Raw genomic sequence first — 17,598 nt, forward strand, 5'->3', positions numbered from 1 at the left:
AGAACATCTTCGGCGCACGTAACGAACATCGACTCGTACGTGTGCCGTGCCTACGTATGGGGGTATTGTTTGACACACAAGAGGCACTCGTGTCGATTTCGCCTCGTACATTGGGTCGCCGCTCGATTTCTCGAAACGAGATTCCTGTTTGCCAAGTGAATAATTCTCGGCTCGTAAGCCGGCCAAGCTCTCTCGAGCGGTTTATTCTGTCTTATATCCCGAGAGCGAGGGGGAGAAAGACCAAGCGATCATTTTGCTGTTTACTCTCAATTAGCACGCCAACTCGGCACGACCACCACAGCGAGGGGTTTTAATAAAACTCATATAAATGTCGAAATAATTCAAAATAAATATAGAAACGTTACAGTTGATACGAACTCATTACTAAATTGAGCATTATAAGCAGCTCTAAACCTAATCTTTAAAATAACAAGACATTTTTCACTTGGTTGTATTATTCGTATTATCAATCTCAATTATTGTGTTCACTTATTATTGTGTTTGAAATAATCTTTTTAAAATGTCAACATCCTTCTGATTTAATAATTAATTGTTTCATCTGTAATTTCGTACGTGTGCAAAATGAAAGTAAACAGTAATTTATTTAACGTTTGACATATTGCAATTTTGAAAATATTATAGTATATGACTTTGATTAATTAGCAAAAGCGGAAATTCTAATTAAGTCGTGTAATTAATACATTCTGTTTTTTTCATTTGCAATGTTTTGTTGTACAATAAAAGGAAATGTTCCTCTCACATGGTCTTTTTTTAATCAGATTCTTATTGGACACTTGTCATTATTTACGCATACAGAATCTGTAGCCCAAGAACCTAAATATTTGCTGCATATTTATTCATAACTATGCTCCTTCCGAATCGATTTGAAGGTAAGGTAAGCATCATAGTATATTCGACGTATGTGTAGCAGCTCCCGATATGTTTTGAGAGCTTTACAGGAGATACACAGCAACGTATCAATAAATAATAACATCTGTATATATAAAACCACGCTACACGTACTATATCGAATCCACCGGCGCCGGCCAATGCAATCTGATTTCCGTAGCATTATTTCGTAATGTATCCCGCTCTCAGATACATCATTATTTAATACAAGACTTGTCAATTAAACATTATGATATATTTGTGAATATCGTGATCCTAAAGATACTTGTATATCGTTAAAGTTATATATATAACGTTATATATTATCATTTCAATACATCAAATCTTTTTCTTTTTACGAGAGCGACTTACGTTACTTCAAGCAACGTTTAAATATCATGCTTTTTTTCAGTATTCTCAAATCATCGTATCGGCGAAGCTTGTATCCGCGGTTACCCTCGCCGCGAGCGAAAAAAACTCTGAAAAAGAGGAATTGCTCTCTCGGCCCTCGGCACAGAGTAAGAGAGGATGGTCTGTCACCGTGATAAATTCACCACCTCCAATCCTTCGTAGCGACGGAAAATATTTCTATCGACTAGGGAGATCGCGCGTACGGGATAGGGACATGGAAGAAGTGAAAAAGAAGAAAAAAGGGAAGAAGAAGAAAAGCGCCGGGGCAACGACGGATGCATCGGAGGGGGATGCAACCCCGTCGAAAGATAGAAACGCATCGGGTGAGAGATACCTCGCGCCTCCCGACGGCCGGATCCGCAAACTGGTTTCTGGCGTTTCGTTATACGGCGAAACGCCACGTCTGGAGGGTCGGTAGCGGTGGAGGATCGGGGATGGTCGAGAGATAGAAAGGGGCGGTTTTGCTACCCTGCCGTATTGCGACGTTGTGTATACGATTGTGCAGCTGCGCGAGAAGGAAAGAGAAGCAAGGAGAGGGAGAGGGAGGGGGGGAGAGAGAGAGAGACATGCAATCTGGATGCATCGAAGAGAAGCGGGAATGGTGGAAGGGAGAGAGTCAGGACTCTGAAGGGGTTGCGCGAGTGGGCCCCGTCGGTGGCAGGGGTAGCTATAAAATACAATTTCAGGGGTGTCGGTTTAATACCACGCATACCGCGCAAATATTTCATCTATTATCTACATTTCGTAGATACGTAGGCATTCGCCGAGCGGTGTGCGGCTCGGCGGGGCTGTAAACGGGGTTGCGCGTAGAGTAAATGGCTGGTAATGTGTGTGTATGTGCGTGTGTATGTGTGTACGCGAGGCTACGCGAATATTCCTCCGGTACCTAGGACTCCGTCCTGCTCGCTTGCTTCCTCCGTTGTTCGGGTTACTACACCGGCAGCGTCGAAGCATCCCCTTCGTGCGTGTATTACGACCGCGTAAATCAGTGCGTTTTAATTCACCGGCCTCGGTACGATTTCACCACGCGGAAGCCAGCGATGATAATTACAAAGTAACAAGATAAAGGTATCATAAGCAGGAAGGAGAGAAAATTTTCTATAACACAAACATTGAAAACGCACACTGATAATTAATTGTGTATGTTCATTAACTGTTTAATTAATATCGTGGGGAAATTTCGTGGACGTCTAAAAGATGAAAGACTAAAAACTTTACTGGTGTTATTTTTGTATGAAAAAAATCACTTTTAAATGCTACAAATTAGCACGTGAGAAATAGATTCCATTAGTTCCAAATCAGCTTTCCTTTCTTGCTTAATCGCAATTTTGAAACAATTTATTCTTTCCAAATATTCCAGGCATTATATATTAAAATATATTACAGACGCGATGTATGAAAATACGTATGAATACTCGAAACTCATTTATCGAGTAAAAATTATCGCTTAAAATTCGAAGTAATGGGCATACCCTGTATCCCATCGAACAATTCATTCAATGCAGATTTGATGCAACAATTTAAAGAACGCAGTTATAATAAAAATTAGTAATTATGATATATAATTTACGAAACTCGTATGCGCGCGAATAAACGATGTGTGTTCCGAATACGCCTCGAAAATATTCGACGACATGTTGACGCTTTTCTCATCGTGCTTTTCCAATCCATCTGCGCCAGTCGTAATCACCGTTAATTACGTCATACGCATTATTGATCAAGGTTTAAAAACGCATTACTCCCGAAATCGATTTAGCAGGGACATTACTGACATTATTATTAATGATGCTGGTGAAATCAATTTCGCAATGCACATTGTGCGCGGATAAATGAAAAGATCCTTACTTGCTCGCGATTGCATTGCCGTAGGAGCGTTATTAAACGCTTAATTTACATCTAAACTGTTAAAAATATTTTGCATTATCACATGTGTTGCTTTAACTGTAATGCTACTCTGAGTGAATTTTCATCGGAGTGCTAATTTAACTTTAATTAATACAGTTTTTGCTGTTAGTATTTTAATATACAGCTTTAAATAAATAACATTTAATAACATTTTTTCACATTAAAATAATGTAAGTTCAGTTATTCTAACGCATTGCAACATAAAAAAATAGAAAGCAGATATAAAATGGACATAAAAAAGTGTAAATTATGTTAGGTGAAATTTTACTCAGAGTAGTATTTAATGTCGGAAAGATATGAGTAGCATTCCAGGGAATTAATATATTATTATATCGCGAAGAAATTTTGTTGGCTCATTTAATTCGATAAAATTCTAAGAAAAAAAAAAATCTTCCCCGCAATCCCGCGATAGCTCGGGAGTATGTGCGATCTCGCGTGAAATAAAAACTCTCTTTAAAACGTCGTTCCACGCAATTTCATTGGCGAACAATCTGCACGCGAGCGTTCCATGCAAAAACATGTTTAGCTGATGAAAAGCTTGAGTTAAATAAATTTCACGATGGCATAGGCGAACTATTGTGGGCCACTGTATATGCGACGTGCCTGTCTCGGCACGTACACGACAATGGAATACTTAGATCCCGCTGTAGCTCCTCCTCCCCGCGCGCCATTTTCCATTGTCTTATGATTTATGTTCCCTGGTCGCGGTGTCAACAGGGTATTGATTAAAATACACACATAGCCGTGTGCCCGGGCGTGCATACAGATTTATGCACACACCCCAGCCGGCCGGAGTATGTGACATCGCCGTACCTTGTAAATCGACCCCCTCGCCCTCCCTCGAATCCCCCTTCCTCCCTCCCTCTGTCGCGCCGGAGCGCTGATCGTGTTAACCGTGTAAAAAGCGCCAGGCACGCTTCCAGGTCGAATCGTTTATGCGAGGAGACACCGAACATCCTTATACGGACCTACGACTACTGCAGGCGGTGACGTGGGAGGGAAAGCGGTATCTGAAATCCTACCAGGAAGCACACCGGAGTGCGCATCGATGGTCCTTCCGCCATTCTCCCTGCCGCCGGCGTACGTTCCACCCTATCCCCCTTCCCCCTCCCTCCCCCCCCCTCGAGAATACTTGGCTGTAAAGTTTATTTTCTTCCTCGTCGAGCAATGCAACCAGCCGTGGCATTCGCAGAATTATGCCACGCAAGTTGAACGGAGGAGCGAGGCGCTTTCTTGCCGGTGCGGCGCCGCGGCGCCCCGCGCCCTCGGCGGCGCGCGCGACGGTGAATGCGCGGATGCAAATCGCGGGAGGAAGTTTGTTGCGCCGATGGAATTTGCGGAAGAAGAGAAAGAGACCAAGGAACAGAAAGAGAGAAAGAGAAAGAGAGAAAGCGAGAGAAAGAGGGAGTCATATTTCGATTTTACGTCGGGCGCAATTTGCGTCCGTAAGTCGCGGCACGATGCATCAAAACGGTGGATCGCGCTCGCACGCCGCTGCGCCAAGAACGCCACGCGGGCGCTATAATCCATTATGCGCGCCATCCATTTAATTTTAATATCGTAACGAGGCTCTGACGGGCGTTAATTCGCCGAGACAAGTTATGAAAAATCGCGGACGGATCTGCGATGATAAAAACGCGCGGCCGCGACTACCTATAGCGACTCAATTCACGCTCCGGAGTAAACGCCCGCGAGTTATCGGCGGCTTGGATACACACAACGTTACAATTTTCTTTCGCCTCGTATGTATTTAGCATGATTCAGTAAACCATAATTTGCGCGATATTATGCGAATGCTGTGCCCGTATACAATGACGTGATACGAAAGCGATAAAATCAAACCGAATAGAAAAACCGTGGTGTTATAATGTTAAATGCTTCGAAAGAGACGTTTACACACGGAAGTATAACGATAATTTTGTCAAAGTATGTAAGAATTTAGATACACAACTAAAACTAATTTTATTCAACTATTAAATTAATTATGTAGGGTAGTCAAATTATTTAATAGAGTGCCAAAACATTTTGCAGCATTATTATCAAGCTCGACGTTTTATATAATTAATTCAGCAGAACCATTAAAGAACGGTAAAAATAAACAAAATAAACGACGTTATATTGTTAAAATATGTATGGTCGCGATAAAACCTACGACGCCAGATATTATATTTGACGTGATGTCGCATGCAATTTAGATTGTTATTTAGACTATTACTTTAAGCTAAAATTAATCACAAACAAAAGAAAAATGGAGCTCAACGATTACCTCGTTTTTAAGCGAAATATACTAATTATTCTATGGCAATTAGAAAGCTGGAAATTTATTAACTAGCTGTCTAGTAGCATTGTTTCGCTTACTTCGATGCACGGGGGGAGCATTACCGTAAGTAATTTACACTGTCGGTTCGCATTTTCTTCATTACTCTTGCTCTCCGTTAAAACACTTCCTCGTTATTCATACTCACGCTGCTTCTTTTACTTTTTGTCATTCTCAATGGAGCGCGTATTTATAATCCCTGTATTACGTATTACGGACGATCCCTGCAATAATTATTTATATGTATGCGAGCGTTACACGATAAGAATAGCCCCCAGGAATGTCGCGCTTGGAAAAAAAAAAACTATCGTTGTTGAATTACAAATTGTGAACATATACAGCTCTCCGTGTGGTAAGAGGTACGATGGAGAAAAAGAGTTATTAATTGTGTTTAGAAAACGGCTCCGGAAAGCTAACATCCATTACTTATCCAGCCGGATATGACAACTCATCGTTCTTATAAATTCCAACTTAAGATTGGAGAGAAAAGGGTGCTTTTCACCACCCTATCCTATGACGACATAGACGCATCCGCTGGCGCGAATACTCGGCGAGTCGAGGAAGTGACTCGTTATCTTAAGAGAGTCATTTCGTCCCCTTCGTCTTTTTCCTCCCCCGTAGAGGCTCCGCTCTCGACTTTTCACTCTCGACTCGAGTGCCATCCGCTACAGCCGTCGTCGTCGACGCCGCCGTCGCCACCACCACCACCCCTTCAAGCTTTGTCCGGGTATCGCCCGGCAAAACCGATACTCTTCTCTCTTTCTCTCTCTCTCTCCCTCTCGCTCTCAACGGCGTTTTATTTATTATCCGCGGTTACTTCAGCGTTACCGCAGCATCCGGACAAGGCTCTCCGTTTTCGATCGCCACGTGGAGTATTCGATGCGTGAAGCGTGTAATCATCATGACCCGAAACCGCATGTCTAATCCCTGCCCACATCATTGCATTCATCGCAGACTGGTCTTTTAACGAGAGCTTTCATTAATTGCAACGCTCCGCTTTTCAGAACTCTCGGGCGATGTGGAATGAACCGAGAATTTCAGTTACCGCCAAAACTAACGCGGCCTTTAACTCGAGGAATTTCTAAACTTGGAGTTCTCTAAACATATTTGGTTATTTCCGATTAATCTCTTTTATAAACACAAGTCGTGATATCGCTAAAGTGAAAAAGTATGCTGCAAGCTTTGCAGAAACGACGAAAATTAACGATGCAAAAAAAAATATGTTCGCGAAAGATACGAAGCATCGTATATCTTTCTCTAAATTGTCCGAAGAGAAGTAGGCGTTTTTTTTCTCTTTGGAATATTTCCTAGAAATACTTGTAAAAGGATTTTCACATTACGATCCATACAAATTAGATCTCATTATTTCTCAAAGTTCTAGGCATAGCGTCATTCATGCACAAGTTCATTAGATTTCTTCGATGTGGGCTACGTCGGGACGATTTCAATTATGCATTTAGACGGGATATTGTAGGAAATTAGTATCGAGCTGCTGCACAGCTCGTTCAAAATTTACGTTCCGATGACACAATATGGCATAGTTACATCTGTCGTTACGTCGCCCGGTATTCCGGTAAAAAAACGCCAAATAGGAGAGCGCGCGAACAGATAATTATCACACGTCGCTTGTTTCGTCTCGATATCAGTATAACGTAACAGCTGTCCGCGCTGACATCGATGAAATCTGAAGACAATTTTGCAAAAATGTGAGCGCGTTAAAATTTTACTTTCAAATTTTTACTTTCAGAGTTCAATTTTTCAAAAAGAAATTACGTATTGCCCGCTAATTATAAAACGTTCCGCAAGTTTTGGGTCGTTTTAAGGAAATAATGGAGTGATGTTTAAACGCGACACGCGCGACTTACCTTTGTAAACGCTGCTCGTTAATTATGAAGTTATTTTATCCGACCCGGAAGTGGTTACATTTTGTTTTACATTCAATAACATAATTAATAAAATAAAAATTGCTTAACATCCTTTCGTGGTATGTAGCGTAAAAGGAGCTTGCAGCAGATGGACATCGCCGTGCACACAAAAGGAAAGCTATCGCAGCTGGTATACAGTGGAACATCGAGGTTACGGGGTTAAAAAGAAAAAAGTTATCGCGTCGTTGGACAAGATACAAGCAAGCATGTTATTACGCAATAGAGAGCCAAGGATGACGGCGGAATTTCCAGTTTGATTTAGTAAAGGAGCGAAGGAGAAGAGCGTTTTACGCTTCCCTCCGCCCCCGAGTATCGTACTCACCCCGATGTATGACCTTATTGAACACGCTGGTGATGATCTGCAGCTCGGGATTTAACGTCTCGCCGAGCTGAAACAGAAAACAGGTTTCTTTGTGTATCCGGCTAAACGACAGTGACACCTTATACCGCAACACCGTAACACCACTATCATCACCAGCACATCGTCGCCGTCGACGCCGTATGCACCGTCGGCGATGTTGTCCTTCGCCATTCCTTCCCCACCCCACGTCATTCTCTCCGCCCTGATACGTTTTCCATCGATTTCCCATGAAAAGGGGTTGCTCGGTCGGTGCTAAGTGCACCGCATAAAGAGGTGAAGGCAAAGAGTCGTTTCGAAAGTTCTACACTGGGCGCCATTAAAGATAACCGTAAAACCCCTGGCTAAACCAACCGCGGACTTTAAAGTAACGATAAATAATAAAAGTTGATCCGTGCGAGGCGCGCGGCCGCGTGGGTCCGCCGTCGATCAAAAGTTTCGCCGTTTCCTTATCCGTGGCACGAAATTATTATCGCAATCTCTCCGCCTCGTCTCTTCGTTCCGTAAATAGAGGTAAACAAGGGGGATAAGAAGATGGATAAAACGAAGTGAGATACGATCGGGGTTGGAATGCGCGCGCGTGAACGGCAAAGATATTTCTCTTTATAACGGACATATTCTTCGGTATCCAGATTTATGGATAATCGTTAATTAAAACTATCGATGTTACTGCTGCACAGAAGAACGTTTCACAAAAGCTGCTATGAACAAATAATGAGAAAACAACGCTCTCCATTAGCCTTTGAGAATGTCAATTGCGACGAAAAAAAAGAGTACATTGAAAATAAATTACGATATTTTTTTATCAAAAATTGAGATCTTCTCCGGTTTTATGTAAAATATACTTTGCGATAATTAAACTGGCATTAAAAGTTTAACACAGACGCTGCAATTTATATGTTTTAAGAGAAACGTTCGATTTTCGATTCCGAATCTTGCTGATGTTTATAAATTTTATAGCCTTTTATGGCAATTACAATTATCGACTAAAAATGCGTGTAATACTATTGAAATTATCAGGAGTTATGAGTTATGTAAAAAGGTGGCGACTGTTTTACTTCTTAATCCAGACATTTGAGAATTACATAGGACGTAATCGAGATTCAGTTGCGAGACAGGTAAGCAGACGCCGACGGTTTAATCTCCGTTTAAATTTCTTGTAATAAAGGGACCCTAATCTTAATTATGAGCTAAGAGAATTAATCTCAATGACGGCCATCCTTAAACGTTCTTAATCTTGTCGCTCTAGAATAAACTTAACTGGGAAAATTCGCGGTAATCACAATTTCTCCATATTCATTTAATTAAAAAAAAAAAAGTTTTTCTTATTACCAGCACGATGAAACTTTAAAACGTTACGTATATAAAATATTGCCCATATATGTAATATTTTTATTCAATAACTTTATCCCACGGACATTGGAATCTTCAACAAAAATGAACTGGAAAATATTTGTTAAAAATAAAAAAAAATGTACTCCTATATATATATATATAATTAGCGTATGTTTTCAATGTCATTATTGTTTTGTTTAAATTAATTGTGTTTTCCTAAAAATACATTTAATTCCATTATTAATTCACTCTGCGTTTATACCGCCGATGTCCAGTGTAAAATACTGCGAAATCAGCTGCGTTAAATCCCAACACGGTACGACCAAAGTCTATCTAGTTAAATCCGGTCTGCAGTTGCGGCTTACGCCGTCAGCATGTTGCTACTTGTTTGGCAAATCAACTGTACACTAATTTGTAATTGTAGCTTCGTAATTTCCGCGGCAGTTGGGCAATAAACAAGCTCTGACGACGACGCCCTGTCCTGAGATCGTATCGATCGCACGACGAGGGCCCGTCCTTCTAATCTCTCGTCTGGCCACGATCTCGTGCCACGATGATCGCGGATAAGGGTATCGCGCCAAATCGGTGCAAGGAACAGCCAGTGCTCGACTTCGCGTCATATTATGCAGTCTACCGTCGGACATGGAGAATTAGCAAGTCCAGTTCTCTCTCTTTCTCTCTCTCTCTCTCTCTCTCTCCTTCTGCTTTCTCTCTTTCCCTGCCTCTCGGTACCACAGGATCCTTCGTGTCAACTGAATTTCTCCTTCCGTTTGATAGTGCGGAATTCCTGTCTTTTGTCATTACATCAGAACTACTGACTGGCAGTCACGTTAAATTGACGCGTGGCGTAATTACAGGTTAGCAATTTCCTTGCAGTAGTTAAAGTGATAAACAACCGTCCGTGCAGATCATTCGACTACTATATGATATTTGCCAACCGAAAAGAGAGGACAACATGATGTCTCTGTCCCATTTTAATCGTAATTACAATTAATTAAATTGATCACAATTAATTACAATTGATCGAGTCTTTTATTTTCAAAGAGCAAAAAGAAAATTGGCTGTTTTGCATGCAAATTTCGCTCTTAATTCGCTCGTAATAAAACCACAAATTCATGTTTGTATGTAATTTACCTTTTCGATGAATCACAAGCAATTCGTGAAAATAAAGTCGTTGAAATTGCGTGTTACAAATAAATTTTTTCGACCTCGTTTGAGCGGAGTCCGAAAGTTGTTTTTCTAACGGGGGCTTTGCAGCGTGACACTTATACTTCACAGATTTTAGGTCGTAAGTCGCAATTTTCTTTTTCTAATAAACTTTCAATTCTGTTTAGTCGTTATACTTTCTCTGTGACCTTTTCGCATTCCGTAAAGCAATTGTCGTGACGGAACACGCCATTTATACGCCACGATCGTCACAAGGTCACATGTTAGTATAGTGCATATAACTGCAACAATTGTCGCATAATTGTGCAAATTATAAAAATTGTAGTTAGTTTATTAATTCTAGAACGACATACTATTTATTTTGTTGAACGAAAAAAACTAAGTATGGCATATTCATCTCAATTTTGATCTCTTACAGTTTTCATAAAAATAAACATGTAATAATTTTTTTAAATCAAAACGTCAAACATTATGGAATGCAATACATATATCTTATAACAAGCAAACAGATACATCTCTGTTAGTAAAAAAAGTTGCGATAAAAAAAAGGAACAGAAATTAAAGAAACATAAAAAGCTTTTTATGTAGTATATTAAAAACTAGGATCTTAGAATTAAAAGAAAAAGTATATTATATCGTTCCAACATAAATGGGATATTTGATACACTCACAAACTTTTAATTATCATTAAATATTATTCGCTGATTAATATTGTCTTTTAGATAAATATATCTAATGTGCTCAAATCTGCCAAGTATGAGCCAGCCTGAAGCCAACCTTCAAAATTGTAAAAATATTAACCTTCGAAAAAAAAGGTCTAAGAATGCCATACCTAGCACTCTAGGGTTAAGCTACATCCATAATAATAAATCATCTGTTAAGATGTTGAGATTTAGAACAGCACGTTGCGCATTACGAAGTCTTACGTATTGACGCTACAGATTTATACGGTTTAAAAAGTTTCCGACGTTAAAACGTCGACGGAGTTCGTTTCGGTCCGAGATCGCAGAGGTACCGACGTTATCACGGGGTACCGACTCATTTGGATCTCATCCCTCAGACACCCCAGGGTATAATCCGTTTGAATTACAGTCGTCAACCCCGTTGCCTCCAGACACGCCTTTACGATCTATTCGTCGGGAGATCGAGCACCTGTTAAAGGTTTCTAGGAAGGATGATGCCGCATTGGGATTATTCAAAACGCTGACCTCTTCGGGCGTGCGGCCGTATTTGTCCGGATTATTTTGCCCTCTCATTGGAATTATGATTCCGTAGCGAACATTATTTATGACTCATTTATGATTCCGTAACAAAAATTATTTCGCGGTCGTCCAAAATGTTTTCTGTTCATGCGGATATTAATTTATAATATTTAATCTTCCTTTCATTTGTCACACATCTGAAGCGTCGCACGGCTTTATTGAAAGCTTACGTTTATTAATAATTACGTTTATTTATAATAACGTTTAATTCGAGATTATCCGTAACAATCATAACTAAATAAAATCACTGTGATTAAGCAGCTTCAACTGGTCAAAATAAATCCATTGTTCGCATTTTACGTATTTTTCTTCCAATGGAATACTAAATTGCGGGAATGTATAGCAACCGAAAAAAATCTTTTAACGATATCTCTGCGGAAGCAGGATCATGAATATTTATACTTATCTGTCATATTAATCAGCAGATGGGCTGGCAAGCAACGAGAGCTAATGTAAAAGCGCGCGTACAGGCGCGGTTGTAAATTCTAGCGGAAAAAGCGCTATTATGTTCGGTATTATCGCGTCGACGAACCCTTTTCATCGTCTTATGGCCGTCGTCGTCGTCGTCTTAAAGCGCTCGTAAACATCCTCTTAAAAATATTCAGAAGTTGCTCTCATTTGTCGACGGCTGCAAGCGGAGTCAAAGTGCGTCATTATGACGCATAGTCGCTGTAACGCATACAGCTTCTCTTTTTATCTCTCGCCTTCCCTCTTTCTCATTTCATCGTCTTCGTTACATTGCCACGTAGAGGGTCGTGGTTTTGAAAGTTAAGTTGCTAAAGAAGGCAGAAAAGGGCTTGCTGAAAGAGGGTGCGAACGAGTGGCGCGCAGGAGACAGAAGGTCGTCGCTGAAAGTTTCAAAGTTATTTCAGAGGTAAATACAGTTCAGGTCGGTAGTAGTTATTGCATGTTTTATATCGCACCCTTTAAGGACGAGGGGAGAGAGAGAGAAGAGAGAAGTGCATCACGTGACGATAATCTCTTTCATTTCAGATTATTATATGTGAAAAATATTCCGCTTTTCGCCGGCAAAAAATGTGGGAACGAGCTGGTTTGCGTCTCTCCATTGCTATTTGAATAACACAGCTGAAAACTCGTCATTCCGCGGTTTTTATTACAAACGAAAAATACGTGCATATATTTAATAAACACATAGTTCCACGTCTAATTCTATTTACTCGGCGGGATGACATTTCATAAAACCCCACTGATAAAAAAACATTTGATTCTCCTAAAATTTTTATCTTTTTCGAAGTTTTTCTTCCTCGCGGTTTATTTGAGGTATTAATTTGTATGTACGAATTAAACCAGACAAATTTCTTCCATTTCCACTGTTGCGACAATGCTTTTACTGCATGTTACTGTAAAAGCAAGAAATTTAAATCTCAAATTAAAGCAAATTTATGCATTAATTATAATATTTGTACAAATGGTGTAACAAAACCGACTAATGGGGTACATTCCAATCAGAAAAATAGACTTGTGGAAGAAAAGGTATGGCATAATTTCCATTGAAGATTGCAAATTTAGTTTGTAGATGATCTGGAGGAAACTGTCGAGAGAAAGGAAATCGGTTGTCCATGAGCGTTGAAGCAAAATAATTGCTTCACGATAATAATTCCGTTATTTGAAAAGGAAAATACGAGAGGGAAACGGTTCGTTATTTTCGGTATGATATTAAAATCGCATCCGCTTTGATCGTCAATATCGACACTATCTGATTTATTCTTTACGCATACACGTACATTTTGTATATCCGATATTGTTTCTACGATTAAAAAATATAATAGTAATTTCATTTATTATAAGAAACACAATGTATGATGCGCGTAATGGAACGCGATAACAAAATGTAACGTAATATTGTAAACATAATTGAAAATTACATTACAGATATTCGTATGTACATTTATATAGATAAATATAAATACTTGCAATGCAATTTTCGATTGTATATACGATATCGCATTACACTTTATATCATGTTTCATTATATACTATATCAGCTACTAGTTGTACTCATTAATAAATTCGTTAATTGTTAACGTATTAAAGATAATCCTAAAATAATTCATTACAGTTACGTTTAGATTAAAGAGTATAGAAATCATATTTTATGATTTGTAACTCGTAACATAAAAATGGATAAATTTTCTAAAGTAACGCATTTTAATAAACAAAAATCTATCAGCCTGAAAATTGTATAAAATTACAATTTACGACTTGTTGATTTGTCGAGTTGCGTGTTCCGATCCAACGCGTTCAACCATATCGCGATTGTCTATTTTACAGATAATAATATCAATTAAAAGTAAAAAATATTTGCAATTTAATCCTCTCTGTTTTCATATGAGGCGAACGTTCAGTTCATATTTGATTTTTTTAATTGCATAGATATATCATAAAAATTAACTCTAAAATTTTCTGATTTTTTACTTAAAATTCTGGATTATATTTGTATTTTTCTTAATTTTGTTTAGCACACTTTTTGTTAAAGACATCGAAAATGTGTGTTTGGCCGAAGGAACGAGAGCAAAAGAGGGACAATAAAGAGAAAAACGAGAAGGAATGAACCGACGAGGTAAGGAAAGGTAAACGTAAAAGAGAAAAATGAACAAGGGTTAAGAGTAAGTCGCGACTTTAGCCTTTAACCAGAAGGTTCCTCTAAAAAGTTTAAAATTTATTCCTGTGTTAAACGTCCGCGCGTCTTGGAAAACTTACCGCGTGTTTGCTCGCAGCCTCCGACCAAAATGATTATGCCATAATAATGATATTGTTAGTTGGAAATGTAAGGGCTGCCGGAGAGTTCGCAGCTTGAAAAAATAATGGGTAACGTTCGCCCGCGCCTCGATGTAATTAATGCCCGTTTCGGAAAACTTCTACCTGTTGTGCACACGCGCGCGCGCGTACTTCGGGAGTAACATTTTACACGCGAATTTCTCCAAAGTTATTTTATTCGTGTCGAAAACATTTGTTACATCCTTCAACGCATTATTCTCGATGAACTTTATCAGACTGCACCAAATTATTTTTCTGGCGATTCGTCTAAATGTATTATTCTGAAAAAAAAAAAAATTCCCGCAGAAAAGTCAGCGAGTTTAAACTGAAGGAGAATCAATGATAATCGATTATTCATTATTTATTCGTCGATTATTAGTCGCAAGACAAGCATTATTAGCGAGACCACATAGCGTCTGTCATGTACTAACTACCATAATCTCTGATACGCCAAATGCATTTGTAAGGGGAAGCTAAGTGCGGTCCGAAGTCGAGAAAGTTAGTATCACGATATGCGCCCTGTTAGAAACGGCTTCGCCATAACACGATGGCTTGACAAGAGTTAGGGGTTGGGGAGCAACGAAGGTGTTAACAACCAACATAATTATCAATTTACGCTGTTCATTCGTCTAACTAAACGTAGGGTTTAGTTAGAAACCGGTAAATCTTATAAATTTGGATATGTATTTTTAAGTAGTTTATGTTAATATGTATATGATATAAATTAAATTTCAAGTTTCTCGTCGATTGTTATTGGTTTCATTGCATCTTGAATGCTGAACTTAATGTATATTTAAACAGATCTCTTGTGAATTTACATAGGTAGACTTAGTAACTTAGTAAGATCATATAAGTGAATTAGAACTTATGTACTTTTAAATACTTTACGTCATTATGTATAATATTAATGCGATACACGTGAATATATACATTTAAACGTTGAAATCAATATGTATACATATTTGAACAAATTTTATAAAAATTTATATGAATAATGCAAAATAAAAGGTTATTTAATAAAAACCGTTAATAATTTCTAAATCGCAATTATTTAATTTTCGAGAAAAACTCTTATCCTTTAATACTTTAAAGTTGCTATTACAAAATTACGATTTATGTTTCATTTATTCTTTCAGAATTGTATATACCTTCGATTTTACTAAATACAGCAAAGCTAATATCTGCGCGAATTAATTACGTTTTTATTAATGATGTATAAGATTAAATGACTGCAAAAATTTATAGCGTGGAAGTTAACGTGCCACAACTTTTACGGACTTGAACAATTTGAAAAATGGACGAAACTTTCGTCGGTATCCCCGATGGAAAATTCACTCACCTGCACCATTAACGAGATCGCCACCAGTCCCTGACTTTTATGCTGCGCCTCGCTCATGTTGTGATACAGTTCAGCGTTAAAGCCATAGACTTGTATCTGCAACAGAGAAAACCACAAAGAAATTACTTCCCAGTGGAATCGTGCCGCGGGCATAATCGTATCTCCCGCAACGCGATCACGCCGACAAATTCCGTCCCCGCACGAACAAATTCTCGAGTTTAGAGTTTAGATTCTAGAACATTTCGTGCCCGACGACGCCTCGCACCACGTTGTTCCCCCGCGCGTGGCCCCATGCTTCTATCTCCCCTCGAGATCGACTCACGTCTCTAGCCGCCGGCTTTCCTGCAGCTAATTAAACGATAAACCTTCCGATGTATTAAATATCAAATAAATTTTTTCTATAATCTTAAAATGCAGATAATAGGTAAAAATATTTTATAGAAATATTTAATAAACTTAGGTTCCTTTTTCAAAGGCGCTCATATTCCTAAAAATATTGAAACTTAATGTTACAAAATTATTTACGTCTCTTATATAAATTGCCTTTATAAATTTTTAGTTTTACATAAGTTAGATATTGTTAAAAATGAAAGAAATCGATAAGAGGTTCCAGAATATGATCTGCGAGTTCGAGGTATATTCGGCTCGTTTTATATCCTGAATAAATATTCCGAGAATATTTATCGAACACATACCTATTAAATCACATTCTTACGCGAGTATATAAATCTTCAGAGGCACCAAGATTCTTAAGCGCATACCATATGTGGATGCACTTTTCCTTTGACATTTTTGTGCGCCTTCTTACGTCAGAATCTTCGTTTTTAGTAAACGGAAATATTCTCTCATAGTATGGGCTTTTTGTAGTACTTTTTTTAGAAATATTGAACTTTTGCGAGAAAATAAAGTTTTCTTCGATACCTGATCATATCTCGCCTTTAACATTTTGCCTTTGCCCTCGTATTCTCATGCATAAAAATACACGAAATATATGTTATTGAATTGTTACAATACAATAAATGCTCTTTTCGCTACGTCCTTAAGACAAAAGTGTGTGTGTTGCTACGTAATTAATTAAAAAAAAAACCCCTACATGGATACAGTGCACGTAGATAAGTCGCGAAAGACAGGTCTATCGTCGTGCACACAGGAGAGCGTTCAGTTTATAGAGAAATGGAAACCAAGTCGCTCGTAAAATGTATCTTGTTTTTGGGACATACATCTCGTTTCGTGTCTCATATCCCGCGAATGTCACCTGCTATAAGTTTTGTATGCTGGATAAGGCGCGGAAAAGACACCGACGACGTGTACGTGTCTTTCTCGCGAAGAAAAGGATTTCGTCGCGATCGCTTTTCTTTGCAGTATTTCCCCTCACCCTCCCTTCCGCCCCTCTCTCACGTAGTTCCCCTTTGTTTCCACCGTTCTGTTCCTCCTTCGTTGTACCTGTATATCTGTTTCTTTCTGCTGGTAATGGCATTGCCACGGCACTTCCGGTTGTGCCTAAGGGTATCTGAAATGCCCGCGACGCACGACGAGTTCTTTTTCAAAGACGTCGGGGTATGCTGCTGCAGCACGACAGATGGGGGCAAGGGTATGAAGAAGGAGAGATAGAGGGATAAGAGAGATGTGAGATCCGCGAGAAAGAAAAAGATCGTGCAAGATGCGACGCGACGAGAAGGAAGCGGGAGGATTGCTGGGGAGTGAGTGTAAATCCACTGCGTCTGATCAAAGTACGACTCGTACTACTAGGAATAGGAAAGATTCTCTCTTCCTTCTCATTTTCGTGAAATTTTCTCCCGTCTCGACCGCTCCCCTTTCTTTAGTACAACGTCCTCTCATCGTTTCTGCCTTTTAGTAAGATATTTTTCTCTTGGTAACTTCTTCACTCATCGAAGAAGAAATCTCTCTCTCCC

At 39.1% G+C, this 17,598-nt stretch overlaps 1 protein-coding gene across 2 annotated transcripts in view; it reads right to left on the minus strand.

The window, feature by feature from the left end:
* Window positions 1-17,598, minus strand: part of LOC105833820 (carbonic anhydrase-related protein 10) — a 132,012-nt gene that overhangs the window by 8,118 nt on the left and 106,296 nt on the right. For both annotated transcript variants that reach the window (XM_012675839.3, XM_036290472.1), the window contains exons 5-6: window positions 15,686-15,781; window positions 7,769-7,835 (exon numbers count right to left, since the gene is read on the minus strand). In XM_012675839.3, coding sequence (XP_012531293.2) covers window positions 7,769-7,835; window positions 15,686-15,781 — 163 coding nt within the window. The remainder of the gene's footprint in view (window positions 1-7,768; window positions 7,836-15,685; window positions 15,782-17,598) is intronic.

Source organism: Monomorium pharaonis, chromosome 8 (assembly GCF_013373865.1).
Source record: "Monomorium pharaonis isolate MP-MQ-018 chromosome 8, ASM1337386v2, whole genome shotgun sequence".
Lineage (NCBI taxonomy): Eukaryota > Metazoa > Arthropoda > Insecta > Hymenoptera > Formicidae > Monomorium > Monomorium pharaonis.